The sequence below is a fragment of the Culex quinquefasciatus genome, chromosome 2 (genome assembly GCF_015732765.1).
Source record: "Culex quinquefasciatus strain JHB chromosome 2, VPISU_Cqui_1.0_pri_paternal, whole genome shotgun sequence".
NCBI classification, from domain to species: Eukaryota; Metazoa; Arthropoda; class Insecta; order Diptera; family Culicidae; genus Culex; species Culex quinquefasciatus.
Genome location: NC_051862.1, coordinates 185,188,116 through 185,206,344, shown reverse-complemented (window position 1 = coordinate 185,206,344; position 18,229 = coordinate 185,188,116). Strand labels below are relative to the sequence as shown.

General features: G+C 36.2%; 2 protein-coding genes across 2 annotated transcripts in view; one reads left to right on the top strand and one right to left on the bottom strand.

The window, feature by feature from the left end:
• LOC6031261 (protein mothers against dpp) overlaps window positions 1-18,229 on the top strand; it is a 45,639-nt gene that overhangs the window by 3,980 nt on the left and 23,430 nt on the right. The window lies entirely within an intron of this gene.
• Window positions 4,272-5,063, bottom strand: LOC119766878. The gene is made up of 2 exons (XM_038253200.1): window positions 4,877-5,063; window positions 4,272-4,809 (listed from the first exon to the last, which is right to left on the bottom strand). Exons 1-2 carry the CDS (start codon window positions 4,880-4,882, stop codon window positions 4,354-4,356), a joined length of 462 nt encoding a protein of 153 aa, XP_038109128.1. The 5' UTR covers window positions 4,883-5,063; the 3' UTR covers window positions 4,272-4,353.

Below are 18,229 nucleotides of genomic sequence, written 5' to 3'. Positions count from 1 at the left end.
ATGCTTATGGTAAAGATTTTTTTCTCTATTTCTTCGATCACTAAAAAGTGTTATTTCCTTAAACAAAGTTATATAGAAAATGTACTTGGTTTGGGCTCCTCGATTTTTCGTCCAATCGGGCTCATATTCTGGATCAAACAAGTAAAATGTTCAGGAGTCAGTTGGACCCTTCCTAAGAGCCCTTGCACACTGAATTTGAAATTTTTACTTGTTTGATTTATTTTACGGCTTTTTTTCAAAATGGAGCACCACAGGCACCACGGAGAAAAAAAACTTGAAGGATGATTTTTCAAAGTGTGATAAAATCAATAGTTTTGTGACAAATAAGTTTGAAATAGTCAGATCTAATGAAAAGTGAGTTGATTGATTGTAATGCGGCCAATTAATTAGTTGTAACATCAATTTTTCTTTATTTTAGTTATTCTTGAACTTGTAAGGGAACATGAGAGAATTCTTGAAAGAATTTTAACTGGTTTTAATTTTAGGGTTAGCAATGAATAAATTGTAAGAAAATGTGGTCAGAGGTAGTACCAATTTCCTTTATCAATTTTACAAAAAATGTTTGCTCCGAAATCTTGTTTTTGTAAAGATTGATTTAACCAATCGTTCCTAACTTTGGAAAGAAACTGAGAAATTGCTGTGCACACTAAATTTGGGCAACTTTATTTTTTTACTCGATTATCCGAAGGTTTGCATGGTTCTTCGGATAATCGAATCATGACAAAAAAAAAATATTTCGTGTTTTTATTATTACTTTCTACATGAAATTCGAGTTCCGTAACCAGGTTTTACTCAAATTTGAATATTTGATTGCCTTTTAAATTGAAAATTGATTTTTTTTAAATGTGTTATCACCGCCATTTTGGCCGCAACATTTGATTTCAAAATTCATAATCATTTTAGAGTAGTTTATGGGATATACTGAGCAATTCTCCGAGATTTCGGTCATTCGTTTTTTTGTGTTTTTTATTCAGGCTGAAACTTTTTTGGTGCCTTCGGTATGCCCAAAGAAACAATTTTGCATCATTCGTTTGTCCATATAATTTTCCATACTTGGCAAATGTTCATACAAAAATGATGTATCAAAATTCAGTAGAGGTGGGCAAAAAAGAACGAGCCGCTCAAAGGGCCGGTTCACTGAAAGAACGAACGAACCGTGGCTCACAAAAAAGAACCGCGGTTCTTTTTTTATCTCCGGTCTTTTGAAAGAACCGTTTCAAGATGGCATGATTTTTTATATAAATATAATTTATTGAATTTTCAAAAAAAAAAAAAAATAGTATTAAATTTGTTTTTGAGAATTGGAAATGCAATTTCAAAAATGTCAGTGCTTATAAAAATTAATCCCAAAAGTAAATGATTTGTTAAAATCTTACCAAAAATGTACTGAATACTGAATATTTTATCGATTCAATCAGAATGTAGAAAAAGTTCACAGAATAAATATTTTCTACAAATAAAATATTAGCATTATTTCAATTCATGTAGAAATTAATACAATTTTAAAATTACAAGCAATTTTTCCGGCATGCTAGATTTAAGTTTGGTTGCCATTCTGTTACTCGAATGTTTTGGTTCGAGTAGAAATCTTGACATGAAGACCACCAAGACCTATGGTTTTCAAGGGCATCTTCTCGTTTTCAGTTTATTATTTTTTATCATAAAATTATAAAAGTCCAATGTGTTATAAAATCACACGATTCTTAAAAAACCTTTTCATCCAAATTTTGAAAAAGAGCGAAAGAGCCGTTCAAAAGAGCGGCTCTTTTTAATGAGCGAACGAAAATGAGCGGCTCCTAAAAAAGAGCGATTTTGCCCACCTCTAAAATTCAGTAATCAGTATCTTTTGAAGGAATTTTTTGATCGATTTGGTGCCTTCGGCAAAGTTGTAGGACTACAAGGAAAAATAAATGATTCAAGGTAATTTTTGTGTGATTTTTAATTTAACTTTTGCAAAAAAAAACACTATTTATAATTTTCTATTTTCTGATATGTTTTAGGGGACAAATAAATGCCAACTTTTCAGAAATTTCCAGAATGGGCAAAAAATCTTTGACCGAGTTATGATTTTTTGAATCAATACTGATTTTTTTCAAAATATCGAAATATTGGTCGCAAAAATCGAATTTGCAATCAAAAAGTACTTAAAGTCACTAAATCAGTGAAATTTTGATAAAGTGCACCGTTTTCAAGTTAAAGCCATTTTTAGGTATTTTTTTTTGAAAATAGTCGCAGCTATTCAGCTAATTAAAAAAATTAGGGATCAAGAATGAAATTGAAAGTCACTAATTTTTTTTTACCGTGTATCATTTTTTTTAGTGTTGTCCTTATCCATACCTACAACTAATACCAATAGTCAAATGCTTCGCACATTTTTTATTTGTTTATATGGTGAGAATCTTCAATCTAGATGGAAATAGAATTACATCCATAAACAGCTAAAGATACGAGAAAATAAAGTCAAGTAAAACCATTTTTAAAATAAAATTTTCGGTCTAATTCTCTTGAATTGTTTAACCCCTTAAAAAAAAAACCTTCTTGAAAAATCTCTTAGACCCTCTTCATTATGAACTCATTGAAGGTGTTATATTTTTCAAAATCTAGGTTACAACGAATAATTTCTTTTGCGAAAAAAACAAGCTTGCAAACAAATACGCTTTTAAATTGTTTTCAGTTAAAATTTAAAATAGATAAAAACATAAAGTTTATTTCAAGAAATAACTCTGTATTTTGGTAAATAAGATATCAGAACATTTCACAAAAGTTTTATTAGTTAACATTGAAAATCGATCCAATGGTTTTCGAGATACCGTCAGTTGATTAAAGGCTAATTAGGTAACAAAAAAAAATAATCGATTCGAATTTTTCGTGAGGCTGTGTCTCAGAAAGTTATTGTCCGTTTTTCAAAGTCTCAGAGAGGGATTATAAGATATCTTTTCTATTTTTTAAATAATTTGTTTAAGTTTTTTTTTATAAAACAAAAAAAAATGAATTTCTGAAATTCATATTCTAAAAGTGACAATAACTCCAAAGCAGTGCACTTAAAAAAATCGGTCAAGTATTCCTCAACAGCAAATTTAAAATTTTCCTGACCTCTGTCGATATTCTTCAAAAATCACTTTTGTTTTCAAAAATTCATATCTCTGAAACAAGATTTTGCACCACTTTGATTCAAAGGATGTCTATTTTTGTAATTATTGTTTCTGCATTATATTATCCTATCCTTATCCTAATTATATTCTACAACATTGTCGAAGACACCAAATCGATAAAAAAATCCCATTTCAAGATACAGATTTTCATATATTCACGTATCTATTTTGTATGAGCTGCCAGCAAATCGTATGGAGACTTGCATAGAAAAAATAATTATGCAAAATTGTTTTTTTTACTAAGGGAATGTAGGTAGAGGCAAGATTTTATCCAAACAAAATAAATAAATAATAATGATTTGAAAAAAAAAATATCTTATGATTTACTTATGACTCTTTTTATTCAACATCTTGGGCTATTCACACAACAAAGTTAGCAAAACAAAATCTCTAATAAATGAAGCTATGTTTTTGATATACAAAATTGGGGAAAAAAATGTAGGGGGAGAGGGGGTAATATGCACCCCCGAGGCAAAATGCATCCCCAGCATTTCTCGATATTACGAAGATTTTTTCGGGGAAAAAATCATAGAAAAGTTTGAGCATGGTAGGATAAAAACAGCCAAAGTTATTTGCAAAACTTTAAAATGTTGTGTTTTGATCTAATTTTATTGCATTGTAAGTGTTTGTTTGTACAGTTTTTACCACAATTTTCATTATTCTATAGATAGATGAGTCCAAAAAAATTAAAAAATGTATTTTTAACTGAATTTTATGTAATAAGCATGGTCGGGGCAAAATGCACCGCTGTGATGCTCCTTTGTAAAAACTGCGGTGTCATCTAGTGGTAACTAGTGAAAACTTCTTTTACCCCGTGCATTTTGACCCATTGTTGTGGTGCATTTTGCCCCGCATGATTGTTTGGAATGAATTAAAAATATTTTTAGAAATCTGCATTTTTCAACAATTTTGAGGTGTTTTCAAGACTTTTTACACATGGGTGACAAAGAATAATACTTGTTTTAGAACATCTAACAAAGTTCTTCCACAGAATTGATGTTATGGTTGAGAAATCACAGTTTTCCCTTAGGGGGTGCATATTACCCCCTCTCTCCCTACCACCAACAATCTAGATTGTTTTTTTTTTTTCGGAATGTCAACTTGACGAATACTGAAATAATATGATACTTTTTCCACTTTATTACACAAAAATACTTCAACTACTTCAGTCTCGATTTAAACACAAACTGTTCATAACACCTTAGGCTACCGTTCCCGGCGCCGGTTGCACGTTCTGGATGTGCACATCTTCGGTGTATCCCTGGGGCAGCGGAGCGATATGCCGGACGGCGGGCGTCTCGGCAATGTAGACTGGTCCGCGAACCTCCATCTCGATGGGCAGTTGCTGTTGCTGCTGGGGAACGGGTTGAACGGCGTTGAACTCCTTGCTGTTCGGGATTTCAACTGGCGTGGAGTTGTCGATGAGGACTTCGTCCTCTGGGAGGGACTGGTAGACCGGTGGGCTGGCCGTCTCGGCACCTGCCAACCACAGAGACAGTGGGTACGGGATGTACAGACTGGGGAGCTTCCATTCGCCGGACAGGACTCGGGGCACGACGTACTTTTTGATGATCTTCTTGGTGATGAACGTTGGCTTTGCTTCGGCAAAGCTGGCCACACAGAGGACGACGGCGAAGACCGTGGCGATGGTGGAGAACTGTTGGGGGGAATTGTGTTATTAGAATTAGTCCAACTAAAAAGTTCTAGTTTTGTTTCGAAATTACCTTCATGATTGTTGATTTTTGGTGGTTGGGCTTTGGATGCTAACTAGCTGAAGTGCGCTGATGTTATGTACTGATTTGGATGGCTCACCCACAACTTTTATACCTATAAAATTTTGGGATTTCGAAGCTACAAAGACTGGTTCCACTTTTGCAGGTTGGCCCTAGCCGTGACATTGCCATTTTTATGTAATGATTTACGGCAAATCATTTGCCCACAGCAAAGGCGGTAGCGCAACGACATTCCTCGATGAGAGTGTCCGTTACGCAATAAACATCGCGGCATCGGTTATCAGTAAATTCCAGCAAACGCGTTTGTGGTGACATACTCGCAGTACGGAACCCCGACGGTGTAAACACGGTTCCCTCGGGGCGTGATTTGATCAGCTGTTTGTGCGCTGCGAGGGAAACTAGACCGAAACGCCCTTTCTTCTTCACTTGTTGGCAAGTTCGATCGATCCGTGTGCGCGTTCTGGACAGTAAACATTTGATAAGAACGTTGTCCGGTGTCAGTGATACTCGTGGGTACTTTAAAGAAGCTTGGTTCATTCATAATTACAAGCAAGTAACGTAGCGAAGGAGCGATGTTTTATTTTTGGAGTGCATCGGTATATTTCGTTGAATCACCGTATAGGACACCGTTATCGAACACGGATCGGAAGCGTGTCCGATTCGTTGCCAATTAAACAACGGTAAACACTTCAAAGAAGTTCGTCGAGATTGTGCTACTTTGTCGCATTTGTATGAGTCTTTTAACGATTTTGGATTTTTTACACGAGTTTTCAGTTCGTGTCCCAGCGAACAACTTTGCCGAAGAGTGCGAAGTGATTCGTCCACTCTGAAAAATGTTACAGAATGTATAACGCCCCTCCTTTAAAATCATAGTTTATCATGAAGCTCTTCTGGGAACCCTTGTATTAATAACAACGACACAAGAAAAGGTATAAGACATCATGTGACACTTGAAGCTTCACACCTACTAGCCCCCGAGTAGCTTCGTCCTGCATCAAATCTCGGACTTTGGAACCCCATTCAATCCGTTTGCTGCATTCTACCACCACCACCACCGTCTCCTTCTGCGTCTCAATGCATCGAGACTAGTTTTAGCCCATCTCACTAAAGGCAGCCCAAACGAGCAGATTGGACGAATTTCGATCATCGTCGGTGGATCGTCGAGTCGAGTGTGTGGTCGCGTACAGTCGCGCGAATTTCCCAGCCAAGATCACTCACTCTTTTTCTCGGTTGAACGGTAATCGATCGACTCGCGACCGGATTCGGGTGATTTACAGCCTGGAAGCGTTTTTTTTTTGTTGTGTGTCCGCGCGCGGTTGGAGGTCGTGGCTTCGCTCGCTGATGGATCAATTAGGGGGTCGTCCGTTGAACGCCATCCATTAGAACGCCGTGACGAGTGCGTTGTTAAGGGGTTGTACCAATTGTTTGCTCGGAATCGCGGTTCGTAGGATTCGAGAGATTGTGGTTACGTAAGACGAGGAGCAGCTGATATCACGCTCGGTGACGGATTTGCGAGAAACAAAAAGCGAGAGAAGATCCAATTAGCATCCTACGCTGAAGAGTTGTCGTTCACCATGGATTCCCATTTTTTGACCGTGTAAGTTTCCCGCACTGAAGTGGACAGTTGTTCATGTCAGAATCTCCTGTGTTCTACCTATCTGTGTTCGAGACTTGATCGTCGTCGACCGTAACACGCAGCACTAAGTGTTGTGTGATAAATTTAATTGAACTCTGACTATTTTTAAACCTTCGGTGTACGTTCGTCGTCGTTGCACTGCATCAGATGTACAGAGAGAGAGTGACAGTTCATAGGCAGCAGCAGCAGCATCCATCAGTCAGCAGTTGGACGGCTCGGAACAGGCCCTCTTCTTTTGAGTTCAGCACTGTGAGGATGTCTGTCTACTCACTCAGCTTTGTAGATTAAGGATTGTCACTTTGGGGGTAGTGGACGGGAGTAGGTTACAGACGGTGATGGCGATTCAGGTGGTGGTGGTGGGCAAATTAAGTCATTAAATAATGCAATTTGCTTGGCTCACGTGAATTGTGGGACAGTTGCGGTAGGGTTGTCGCAGTCTTTGATTTTTTTTTTCAAACACAGAAAAAAAAAACAATTCTCGAAACCGTGAAGTCTGTTCACGATTATGAGAACCACGAAGGAATATATTCACGTTTATGGTGCAAATGCACCATACTCATGAATAAATTCTTTCGTGGATCTCACATTCGTGAACTTAATTCACGATTACGGGAATTGATTTTTTTCTGTGAATGAGAAACATGATTTTTTTGCATTGTTTTTTTGAAGTAAACAACATTACGAAACATTGTATTTTGTGCTACTGTTAAAGGTTTTGGTATAAGGATCAAGATGATCTATCAATATTTGCAAAAAAATGTATGTTTTTAGGCTTCTACAGAAACCTTTTTTTTAAATGTCGACAGTCCGAAAGTGGAATGCGAAGTTTGAGCAATTTATTAGACCTGAACATTTTTAAAACAGTAAAAAATTGGGTAAATGTGTTATCTGTAAATTGGAAGTAGTAGTATTTCCTCTTTTTATGTAATATTACGAGCGCGTTCAATTTCCCGTCCCGGGAATATATATCCCGAGAATTCCAGAGATTAAAAAAAAACTAATGTCTCGTTTCCTGGAAAATTCCTTGGATTTTTTTTTAAACCTAAAATATCGAAGATCTCATAACCCTATCAAAAGTTATGAGCACAAAATATCCGGCCTCAAAAAAAAGTATCAATAACAGTTAATATTTATACACTTTATTGAGGCCGGATATTTTAATTAAAATTATGTCCGGGTGAGATAATTGAAAGACCATTCAAAACATTGAAGATCTGATAACCCTTTCAAAAGTTATGAGCACTTTTTTTGCGGGCTTGTGTCAAGGCAAACATACGTTTGATTGTTGTTACATGATAACTTTTTACGTCAGCTTTTTAATTGTAATTGTAATTTGTTGCTTTATTGGATACGATAACTTGTAGTGTGTAATTTTTGTCAAGTCAAGGAAGGATTCTGTTTGAAAATACAGTCGACTCTCTGGCTGTCGATCTTCTCGATATCAATAATTCTCCATCTATCGATGAATTCTTCAGTCCCTTCAATCTGCATACTTCAATTATCTTTATTCCTCGATATTTTCCCTTGCTTGAAGGATCTTTTCCTCGACGGTCCCTTGGATTCTGTTTGCTTTAAAAATTTCTTCCGGTTGTCAATAATTTCACTTTCTCATGGCTTCCATAGACATTTTTCTTGACGAAACGAAGCTTTGAAGGGTGTTTGACATTAGTTTGTTTTTGTTTGATGGACGTTGCCATGATTCTCTCTCATAGCTAGGTATCAAGAAAAAAATATTTTCAATCGAGTCTTCATTTTGCATCGTTTTGTAAACCGATGATTCTCTTCCTCGACGGTCCCTTGGATATTGACAACCAGAGAGTCGACTGTATATTCAAAATTTGAGGACTGTCCAGCCTTCAAGGATTTATGTAAGGAAGGCATCAACCACCTAGAGGTGGATTAAGTAATGTTTTTTTTTGAAAATATAGTTAAAAATATGCCAAAATGATAACTTATTTTGATTCACTTATGGGCTACATGTTACTGGGTGTAATATTACATAAACTTTCATAAATAATTCAGCCTTTTAGAAAAAAAGGAAACCGTGATGTAAATTTACGTTGAATATCAATTTTTTTTTGAGATATCAAAAATGTTTAACCGAATTCGATGATTAAGCTAAAACCATGAAACATACTTCATAAGATATGAAATGTGTCCAAAGAATGCTAACATATTTCAAATACTCGCTCAAAATATTTAAAATCTGCGTATTGTGATTTTTTTAGACCAACGCTTTTTAAGGCAAATTCAATGCCTTACTATTCTGTTCAAGAGCTGAAACTAGAGCGTCCAATTTCCTAGGGTTACAAAATTCCCGGAAAACGGGAAATTTTCAACAACTTTCCCGGGAAATCCTGGGAATTCCAGGGAAATTTTAAATTTAGCGAAAATTATTCTGATCCTGTTTCTGATTAATATTTTGCATCATAATTGTATAGGACAGCAACTTTAATGTCCAAAATGAGTGTGAGGATCAATAAATGGCTTGAATGCTTGTACAAAATCATGCAACTTTGAGAAAATATTATAAATTTGCTTATTTTTTACGCTGTCTTTCAAATCGTACCAATAAAATTGCTTTTAAATTTGTCTCAGTGACCATAGCTGTGAGATGAAAAAAAAAAAAAAAAAATCATGGAGTAATATCAAAATTGCACTAAAGTACTTTTTGATTGCAAATTGCATCGTTTTCAAGTTAAATCCATGTTTTTGGTGACTTTTTTGAAAGTAGGCGCAGTTTTTCATTTTTTTAAATTAGTGCACATGTTTGCCCACCTTTGAAAAAAATATTTTTGAAAAGCTGAAAAAATTCTCTATATTTTGCACTTTTGAACTTTGTTGATACGACCCTTAGTTGCTGAGATATTGCCATGCAAAGGTTTAAAAACAGGAAAATTGATGTTTTCTAAGTCTTACCCAAACAACACACCATTTTCTAATGTCGATATCTCAGCAACTAATGGTCCGATTTTCAATGTTAAAATATGAATCATTCGTGAAATTTTCCGATCTTTTCGAAAACAATATTAAAAAAAAAAAATTAAACCAAGACTAACATTTTAAAAGGGCGTAATATTGAATGTTTGTTTGTCACTTTTTGAATGTGGGCAAATATGTGCACTTATTTTAAAAATGAAAAACTTCGACTATTTTCAATAAAGTCACCTAAAAATGGATTTAACTTGAAAACGGTGCACTTTATCAAAATTTCACTAAAGTACTTTTTGATTGCAAATTTGATTTTACATCGAAAAATGAAGTTGAAAAATTTTTGCGACCAATTTTTCAATTTTTTGAAAAAATCTGTATTGATTCAAAAATTCATAACTCGCTCAAAGATTTTTTGCACAACCTGGAAATTTCTGAAAAGTTGGCATTAGATGTCTTCTAAAACAAATAAAAAAAAATAAAAATAAAAATAGTGTTTTTTTTTGCAAATCAAGTTTTAGTGACAAAAAATTAAATAAAAAATCACCAAAAAATTTTTACCGTGTATCATTTTTTCCAGTGTAGTCCATATCCATACCTACAACTTTGCCCAAGACACCAAATCGATAAAAAAAATCTTTCAAAAGATACAGATTTTTGAATTTTCATACATCATTTTTGTATGGCCAGCTGCCAAATTTGTATGGAAAATTATATGGACAAACTAATGATTCAAAATGGCTTCTTTGGGCACATCGAAGGCACCAAAAAAGTTTCAGTCGGATTAAAAAATACAAAAAAAAAAATCTAATGACCGAAATCTGAGAGAACTGCTCTGAGGCAAGTTTTAGAGCAATTATATGTCTGTGTAGATTAGATTCATTTTATTCACTGTTAATTTAATTTTATGCAAAAATAGTATATCTCACAAAAAAAAAATACCACAAATTTGTTGTACAATTTATCAAACTAGCAAAATAATATATCTTCTTAGAGTAATACGATTTTTTACTAGTAGTCAAGCAATTTATTGATCCTCAATAATTGTTAAAGTTGATTTTGCTGTATCATACCATTTTGTTGCAAAATATTAATTACAACCAGGATCAGAACAATTTTTTTTCTCATTGTTGAGCTTAAATGATTAAGATTTTTAAAATCCAATATGGCGGCCATTTAGGCGGTGACGGAGTATTGAAAAATTGCATTTTATTATTCAATAGGCAATTAACTATTTAAATTGACTAAAATGGGGTCACAGGATTCTAATTTTATGTCAAAAAGGAAAATAAATACGATTTTTTTGCTTGTGATTCGATTATCCGAAGCCCATACAAACCTTCGGATCATCGAGTCTGGACTGTATTCAAATTTCTAAAATCCCAGTAAACCCTGAACTGAGATGTGATCGTTAATTCAACTGATGAAAATTCTGTAGAATTTTATAAAATTTAACTCATCAGAAATGTGCCGCGATTAGTTTGTTTTAGATTATTTATTGCAATTTTGTATAATACGGAATCTTCAATGCGGCATCAAATCAAGAATTTTATATAAAAGTCCCTTTGACACTAAATTTCCACATCACCACCATTTCGAGCAGCATATCATTGAAACCAAAAAAAAAACGTATTTTCCGACTGTGCGTGAAGGAAAAAATAGTTTTTATTGGACTTTCTGTTGGTTAGTCACTTTTGAACTTATTTACGTATAAAATATTTCAAATCTATCATGCATCATTAAATCATCACATATTGATGCAATTCTAATCGAAACTAATTTGGATACCTCATGATGGTCCAAATTTGGTCTTTGGTCCACATTTTCTCCAATCCCCAAACCGATTTGCTCGCAGCACATATATTATTTATTATTTTTATTACTCCATCGCATCGGGTTAAAATAAGGGAGCTACCATACATGGGCAAGCCTACAGGGCTGAGGGACAGGGCAGAGGAGGGGCCACTGCAATGTAGGCAGAGACCAGATCCAGTTCTGCCTCCGCTCCGCGCGATCGCTCGCAGAATTCTGGGCCACAAAAAAAGCAACAACGTTGCATCGGGCGGGGAACTGGTCCAACTGGGAACAACGCCGTCGCAGTCTAATGCGATACATTTAAGCGATAATTATGCTCTTGTAAACATCTCTCATATCGGGTGCACATTAAAGTACCTCATGCTTGCGCGCACACGCGTTCGATGACTTGATTTTGAGCCGGATAATCATAAGCTGCCGTCGCGTGTGCGAGTCGTGGATAAACGACTTTTCCGAGTTGAGTTGTGAAGCGGGAGGAGGGGGGTAGTGTGGCGCCATCTCTAGTGTCCAGTCCATCTGCTGCAACTGACCCTTTCCCTCCTTCTCCCTTGTCTTGTTGCACCGATACAGACAAGATAAGTGGACCTTCGAGATCAATTGAGGGCTGCGCGCTAGGGGGAGGTGCAGCGAGCGAGGAGATTGTTGTTACCAGATTGTAAAACTAGGTTTTACCGCAGATTTCTGCGCCAGATAACTGTAATTCTTCACTGGAAGTGTCGTTACATGGTATACGGATTGTGCGGAGGTCTAGTGCGTGGTGCGCGCGCGGTTTTTATGAGGGCAGGCTTGATTTTGTTGGAGGTACCTACTCATTTGCGATACATGATTTATCGAGATAACGAGACCGTGTGTACGATTTTGTAAGGCAAAGCGCGCTTGCAAAAACAAATATTGACTCGGGAATTGGCGGACGGAAATGACTTTGTTGAAATATTAATTCTGAGAATATCGAAAATATCAAAACAGTATTTCAATAAGTTATAATAATTGGTTGACGATTGATTAAGTCAAATAGCAGAAACACACTAGAATTTGTGTCCAAAATAGATGATGCAGTCGGACACTCTTGAGATAAGACATTATCCCAAAGCTGACCCACAACAAGCGATCGCAGGAGTACGCGCGCGCTTCTTACAGTTGAATCTGTCCAGATCAATCAAGGGTGCTCGAGAGACTGCACGAGTAGATTCAATTTGGCGTACGCTTAATCGAGGTTCCTTTGGATCTACATAATAACAAGGAACATGAACCCTCTGTAGCTACTGCATTTCTCGATGGAAGTTACCATGTAACGCGATGCTCGCGTGGTTCTCGCTGAAAGCCTGTCAAATGTTGACGGCCAATCAATTGATACATTAGGGCCAATTTGAAATTCAATTTGCTGCTGCTAGTCCCCGTGCAGTTCCTCGAACTGCTTCATGACATTTACTCACACTGTGAACTCTCCCTTGAACAAACTGGAAAATTACCCAGTTTGTGTAGGTTGTCTCGTGTGCGCGCGCTAGTTATGATCCGGATTATTGAAAACGCGCGATCTGCACAATTAGGTCGCGATCATCGGGTTAAACTCCAGCTCGTTACCCATTCAAATCATGAAATCCGCAAGATCAGTGGTGGTGGTCATTACCACTGGCGACACGCAGTCAAGCCGACGACGTTTTCACGGTGCTGGTGATCATATTTTCCCCCTCCCTCACCCTTATCCCGTGCCAATTGATTTGTAATTTAATAATTGCCCATTTGTCCGACCGTCCACTTCTCCACTGCACTGACTGACTGGTGAATGCATTTCACCGGGCGCGCGGTGCCATTTTTGCTCACTATCCCCCTGCGGGTAAGGTATTCCGGGGAATCCAACGGGGATTCGATCGTGGAGATCTGCGACGTGTTGTTATGCTGCGCTAGGGTGAGCACAAAAAAGCTTTTTTTCCTAGAATGTGCAGATTTGTGAGTAAAAAAACTCTATTTTGTGTAGATTTGCTCAATTTTTGTTTCAATGGACTATTCCCAAAAAAATCGACACCCTGTTATCTATCTACTCCACAGAGGCGTCAGATAGAGTGTGCTCGCACAACGAAAAAGAAATCTCGACACAAAATCAGTAGCAGCAGCAGCGAGAAAGATATCGGCCCTTTTGGAGTTGGCCTTCCTCGTGGCACCACAGCTCGTAAACAAGCGTAACGGATGATGCTGTTGGGGTGTCCGAACCTGTTTGGTTGCGCTGCACTTATTTCGGTGAAGGTGCACCAAGTGCGGCTGGCGCCAGCTACTGCTCAAGGCTTGACGCAGTTTGATCGTGGCTTTAATTTTGTACGGATCAATCACCGCGATCATCGGAAGTAGATTAGTGGAAAGTCTTAAAATTACTTATTTCCACCAAAACATTCTTAGACATTGCAAACGATCGATCAGCGGTAACCCTGCAGCCAAAACGCTGCTGGGTGTCCGCAGCTGCATTCTATGCTCTCCCGAACCGGCCCCGGTTGTCACGTTCCAAATCGTGTCTTGCGCTTGCGAATGCTGTTTGTCGTCGATGCTGAGTTGTGCTCTTCTTTGCCGGCGCTGGCCATATTTGCCAAGTCGTTGGTTGTCCAGCAAGCGCCAGTTCACATTTCACTTCGGGATCGAGTAAGTGCGCGCGCTGGCGTGTGTGTGCGATGGGTACTTGCCGGTTTTCGTACGTCCCGCGGAACCGCTCCCCCTTCTCTACGTGGGTCATGTTTTCATTGCGGACATGCGTTTATGTACGCGTTCGGCCGGGGGAGGCTAGGGTGGCTCTGGATAGGTTTGTTGAGAGTTGTTTTGAGTGATACCTTCCTTATGAACAAAAAAGTAATTTGAACAAATCGGTTAAGGTTTCTTAAAATCTTATCGATGAATAGCGACCCTTAAACTTTAACCAATTAGGCTCAAAACTAGCAAAGTTTTTTTTTTATTTTTGCCTAAAGAATCGAGCCTCCCAAATTTTGACATTTCTTTTTATTTATTTTTTTACAATTTCTGGGGGCTGTTCATACAAAATGTATGAAATTCGATATTTAGAGAAGAAATCTTCTGATCGATTTGGTGTCTTCGCCAAAGTTGTAGGTTATGACTAGGACCTTTCGTAAAAAATGGGTACACGGAAAACAAATCCATTTTTTATTTAACTTTTATCTCTACAAATTTGGGAATTCAACTAATTCAAATAAACTAAAGAATGTTTAAATGTTAGTATTTTTTTAATTTCCGAAATGATATATTTTAGGGAACTATAAAACACATCTTTAAGCCAAAGTGCATGATTGTGCTAAATTTGATTCCAGAATTATGATGTTTATTTAAAAAATATTGTTTTTTTTAAATGTCGAAAATGGACAATCACAAATAACTTTTTTTTTTAAACCCATACTGAATTTGCAATCGAAAAGTATTTTAATTTTGTTTGATATTATGTACCGTTCTCAAGTCAAATAATTCCAAAATTTTAAAATTAAGCACTACCTTTGAAAAGGTCTACAAATAAATAATTTTCTTCATTTCATATTTTAGACCAAATTTTAAAATTCTTTTTATAGAGAGATCAGCAAATTTCACAAAAGTTTCATTTTTAACATTGAAAACAGCTGAAAATAACAGGTTAATTAGGTGACACTTAGAAAAACTAATTTTCATCGATTCGAATTCATTGTAAGTTTGATTTTGTGAGTGAGAAACTAATTGTCCGATTTTCAAAGTCTCGAAGAGACTATTTTAGGAAATTTTCTTAGAATTGAAGTGAAGTTCATTTCGATTGCAAATTGGTTTGAGCTTTATTTTTTTAATATTTTTGACCACATCTTTGATATTTTTCATTTTTTTTCATAATTCGTATCATTGGAACCAGATTTTGCAGTATGGCTAAAAAAGTGTCTTTTAAATCCCAGAAAAAAAATAAATAAATAAAAAAAAACTTCCTGGTTCTAGTGAGCAGTCTTGTCGAATAAGAAAAACACGTTTATAGTTGTCTGTAAACTCCTGAAAAGGCCTGAAAAAATCTGTTTTCCTTTTTCGACAAGACGCGCGCCAAAACCAGAAAGATTCAAAATAATCAGTCGTTGCGAACCCGGATTAAAAAAAATAAAAAATGTATTTTAGGAACCCAACTTTTAGGCTGTTGCAAATATTTTTCAAAGTTTTTGTCACTCCGAAATAAGGGAGACAACAAAAATATGTTTGCAGAATATGTTTAAACTTAAATATAAATTCAAGTGCAATCAACTGAAATCAATTTAAAATTTAATTTAGAAATGCATTTGAAATCATTTTTAGTACGTTTAGTATGTTTTGGTTGATTAAAAAAACTTTTAAAATTTTGTGAATCGTTCTCTTAAATTTATTGAGAGCTCAGTGCCAACATCGAAAGAATAATGCTACAACCAGGCCTGCAAAATGTTTCCAACCCAGCGTACACATGAAGCAAACCAAAATGTCAGTTCACTGCTAGCATGTGACTGTAAGCCTACTGTGTCCGTTCAACCACTGCCGCCTGACTCGTGCCGGTCGGCTGCTGGAGAATGAGAGACGTGAAAAAATGAGCTACACTCACTCAATTCGTGTCGTATGACTGACTCGTAAAATCCTCTCTAAACACTATTTTGACCATTTTTAAACAATGAATGGTTCTAGACTGTGCAAAACACTTAAAACAACCATAACTTATATTCAAAATTACATTTCCACGCATAAATACCAACTTTTTGTGTAATAACTTGTTTCTTTATGTGTGTGCGTGCAACGTCGAATGAGCGTTGGTCGACTACTGCCTCGCATTGCAGCTGCTCAGTGAGCTAGGGCACTCACGACTGAGTCGGGTTTGTTTATGTCACGGATTTGCGGTTCAGTGAATGGATCTGACAAAAATTGTGTATGCGTCGCCGATTTTCGCGTCAGGACCCCTGACATTTTCAGCTCTGGCTACAACTCACACCACCGTAAAAAAATTGTAAAATGTGTGGGTTAAATTAACGTAACCCTCTACAACCTAACCCCGCCTCTAGACGGCCTTCGATCTAAAAAATCGCCAAAAATCAATTTTTGAACCAACTTTTGACCTTTAAGAAGCATTGGAAAGGGGTTGGAAGTTTAACTTATTTTTTGCAATTCCGTCGTGAAATTACTTACTTTTCCTGTCATTCTTGAACGACGAAATAGCCTTCTTTTCTGTACCAAAAATAACAGAATCGAATAGCAACACTTTTCAAAATAAATGCTGAAATGTTCTACTTTTCAGCACTGAAATGGGTGCTGAAAAGTTGAACTTTTCAGCACTTGTTTCGAAAAGTAACACTTTTCAAATTTTTTTTGATTTAAACGATTTATTGACAAAATACATGAAAATTTGACTCAAATTTCACTCAATGGGTGTTTTTCGGAATTGCAAAAAATGTTGTATGGAACTTGTTGCAAAACTTGATTTTTTCAGCACTTTTCGTATTTATCCAACTCGGTGAACCTCGTTGGATAAATGTACGACTCGTGCTGAAAAAATCCTCTTTTTGCAACTTGTTGCATAAACTACTATTATGTGACTTTGCCAATGTTTTTAAAAAAGTCATTTTTTTAGGGGTTTGCTGTGTTTTTTACTTACATTTCCTATATTCTCAGTAAAAAGAAGTATGCAGTGATTTTTGTACTGTTCCTCTACGCATTTTTTGCAATTTAAATGATGATGGTGCCATTCTATAGCAGAAAATGTGGAAAACATGAAAAAAATTGAAAAAGAGACTGTAAAAACGTGAAAAAATTAGATAGGCAAAATGTAATTATATTAGGTGGTAGAATAGGCTAAAAACAAACATAAACTAAACAAGATAAATGCAAATTAAAATACTAAAAATAAAACAAGAAAAAACATAAAACAAGACAAGTTTTTCTTAGAACAAAAGTTGCTCAAAATGACATCCTGAACACAGGAAAAATAAATATTTTCGAAAAAAGGGCAGTAGAGGGTTAAACAATATATCTGCAACAAATATCATACCTCGACATCTGCCAATTCCTTAATCACCAAGCCGTCGTGGTGGCCGGGGCAGTTAAGTCATTGGGTTAGTCTGCCAAAGGTCTCTGGCTCGATTCCCGTAGCCGACACTTTTGGTTTTTTTGATTGACGGATGAACATTTTTTTTTTGCAAAAGAACCTCGAGAGAACAATTCTCTCGCCCATCTCGAGCTGGATTCTCTGTGTCCGAGTATGGTACCTCTATTTTCTCAACTCGAGGCCATTATTCTCGCGGACGACCGCTGTCCAGTTTTGGGTGTTGAACTGTTGAAACTTTGGCTTTTTAATTTTTATTTTTTCGTATTTTGGAGATTTGGATGGAAAAATTAATGATACAAAGATGCTTTTTTTGACATAGGGATTGTATGGAAAAAGTTTTCTTTAATTCAAAATCTCAAATTTAAAAATCACGAAAGAATTAACGAAATTCTAGAGAATCAACTACTCAAGTAGTTAAATTTTGAAAATTCTGTCAATACCTGCAAAAAATTCACCTTGGTTAATCGAGTCACGAAAAAAATATTTTTTTGCTGTCTTATTTTTGATAATCGAGCTTAAGTATGAATTTTTAGATCCAAGATGGCGGCCAAAATGGCGGTGACGAACTATTGAGAAACTGTTATTTTATAAGTAGTCAACTATTAAAATTTTACCAAAATGGGGTCGCAAAACTCGAATTTGTTGTTAAAAGTAGGGAAATAATAAAAAAACGAAAAAAGAAAACACAATTTTTCATGATTCGATTACCCGAAGTCTCATACAAACCTTCGGATAACAGAACTTCCGATAATCAAACTATGAATAATCGAGGTTTCGGATAGTCTAATCTGAACTGTAATGAGTTAATATTTTGATTCGATTCATATTAAGAGCGAGTCCACGAGCAAAGCATACCCATCTCGCATCGACCTCACCAATCTGCCTGAAATTTTCAGGGGTTGTT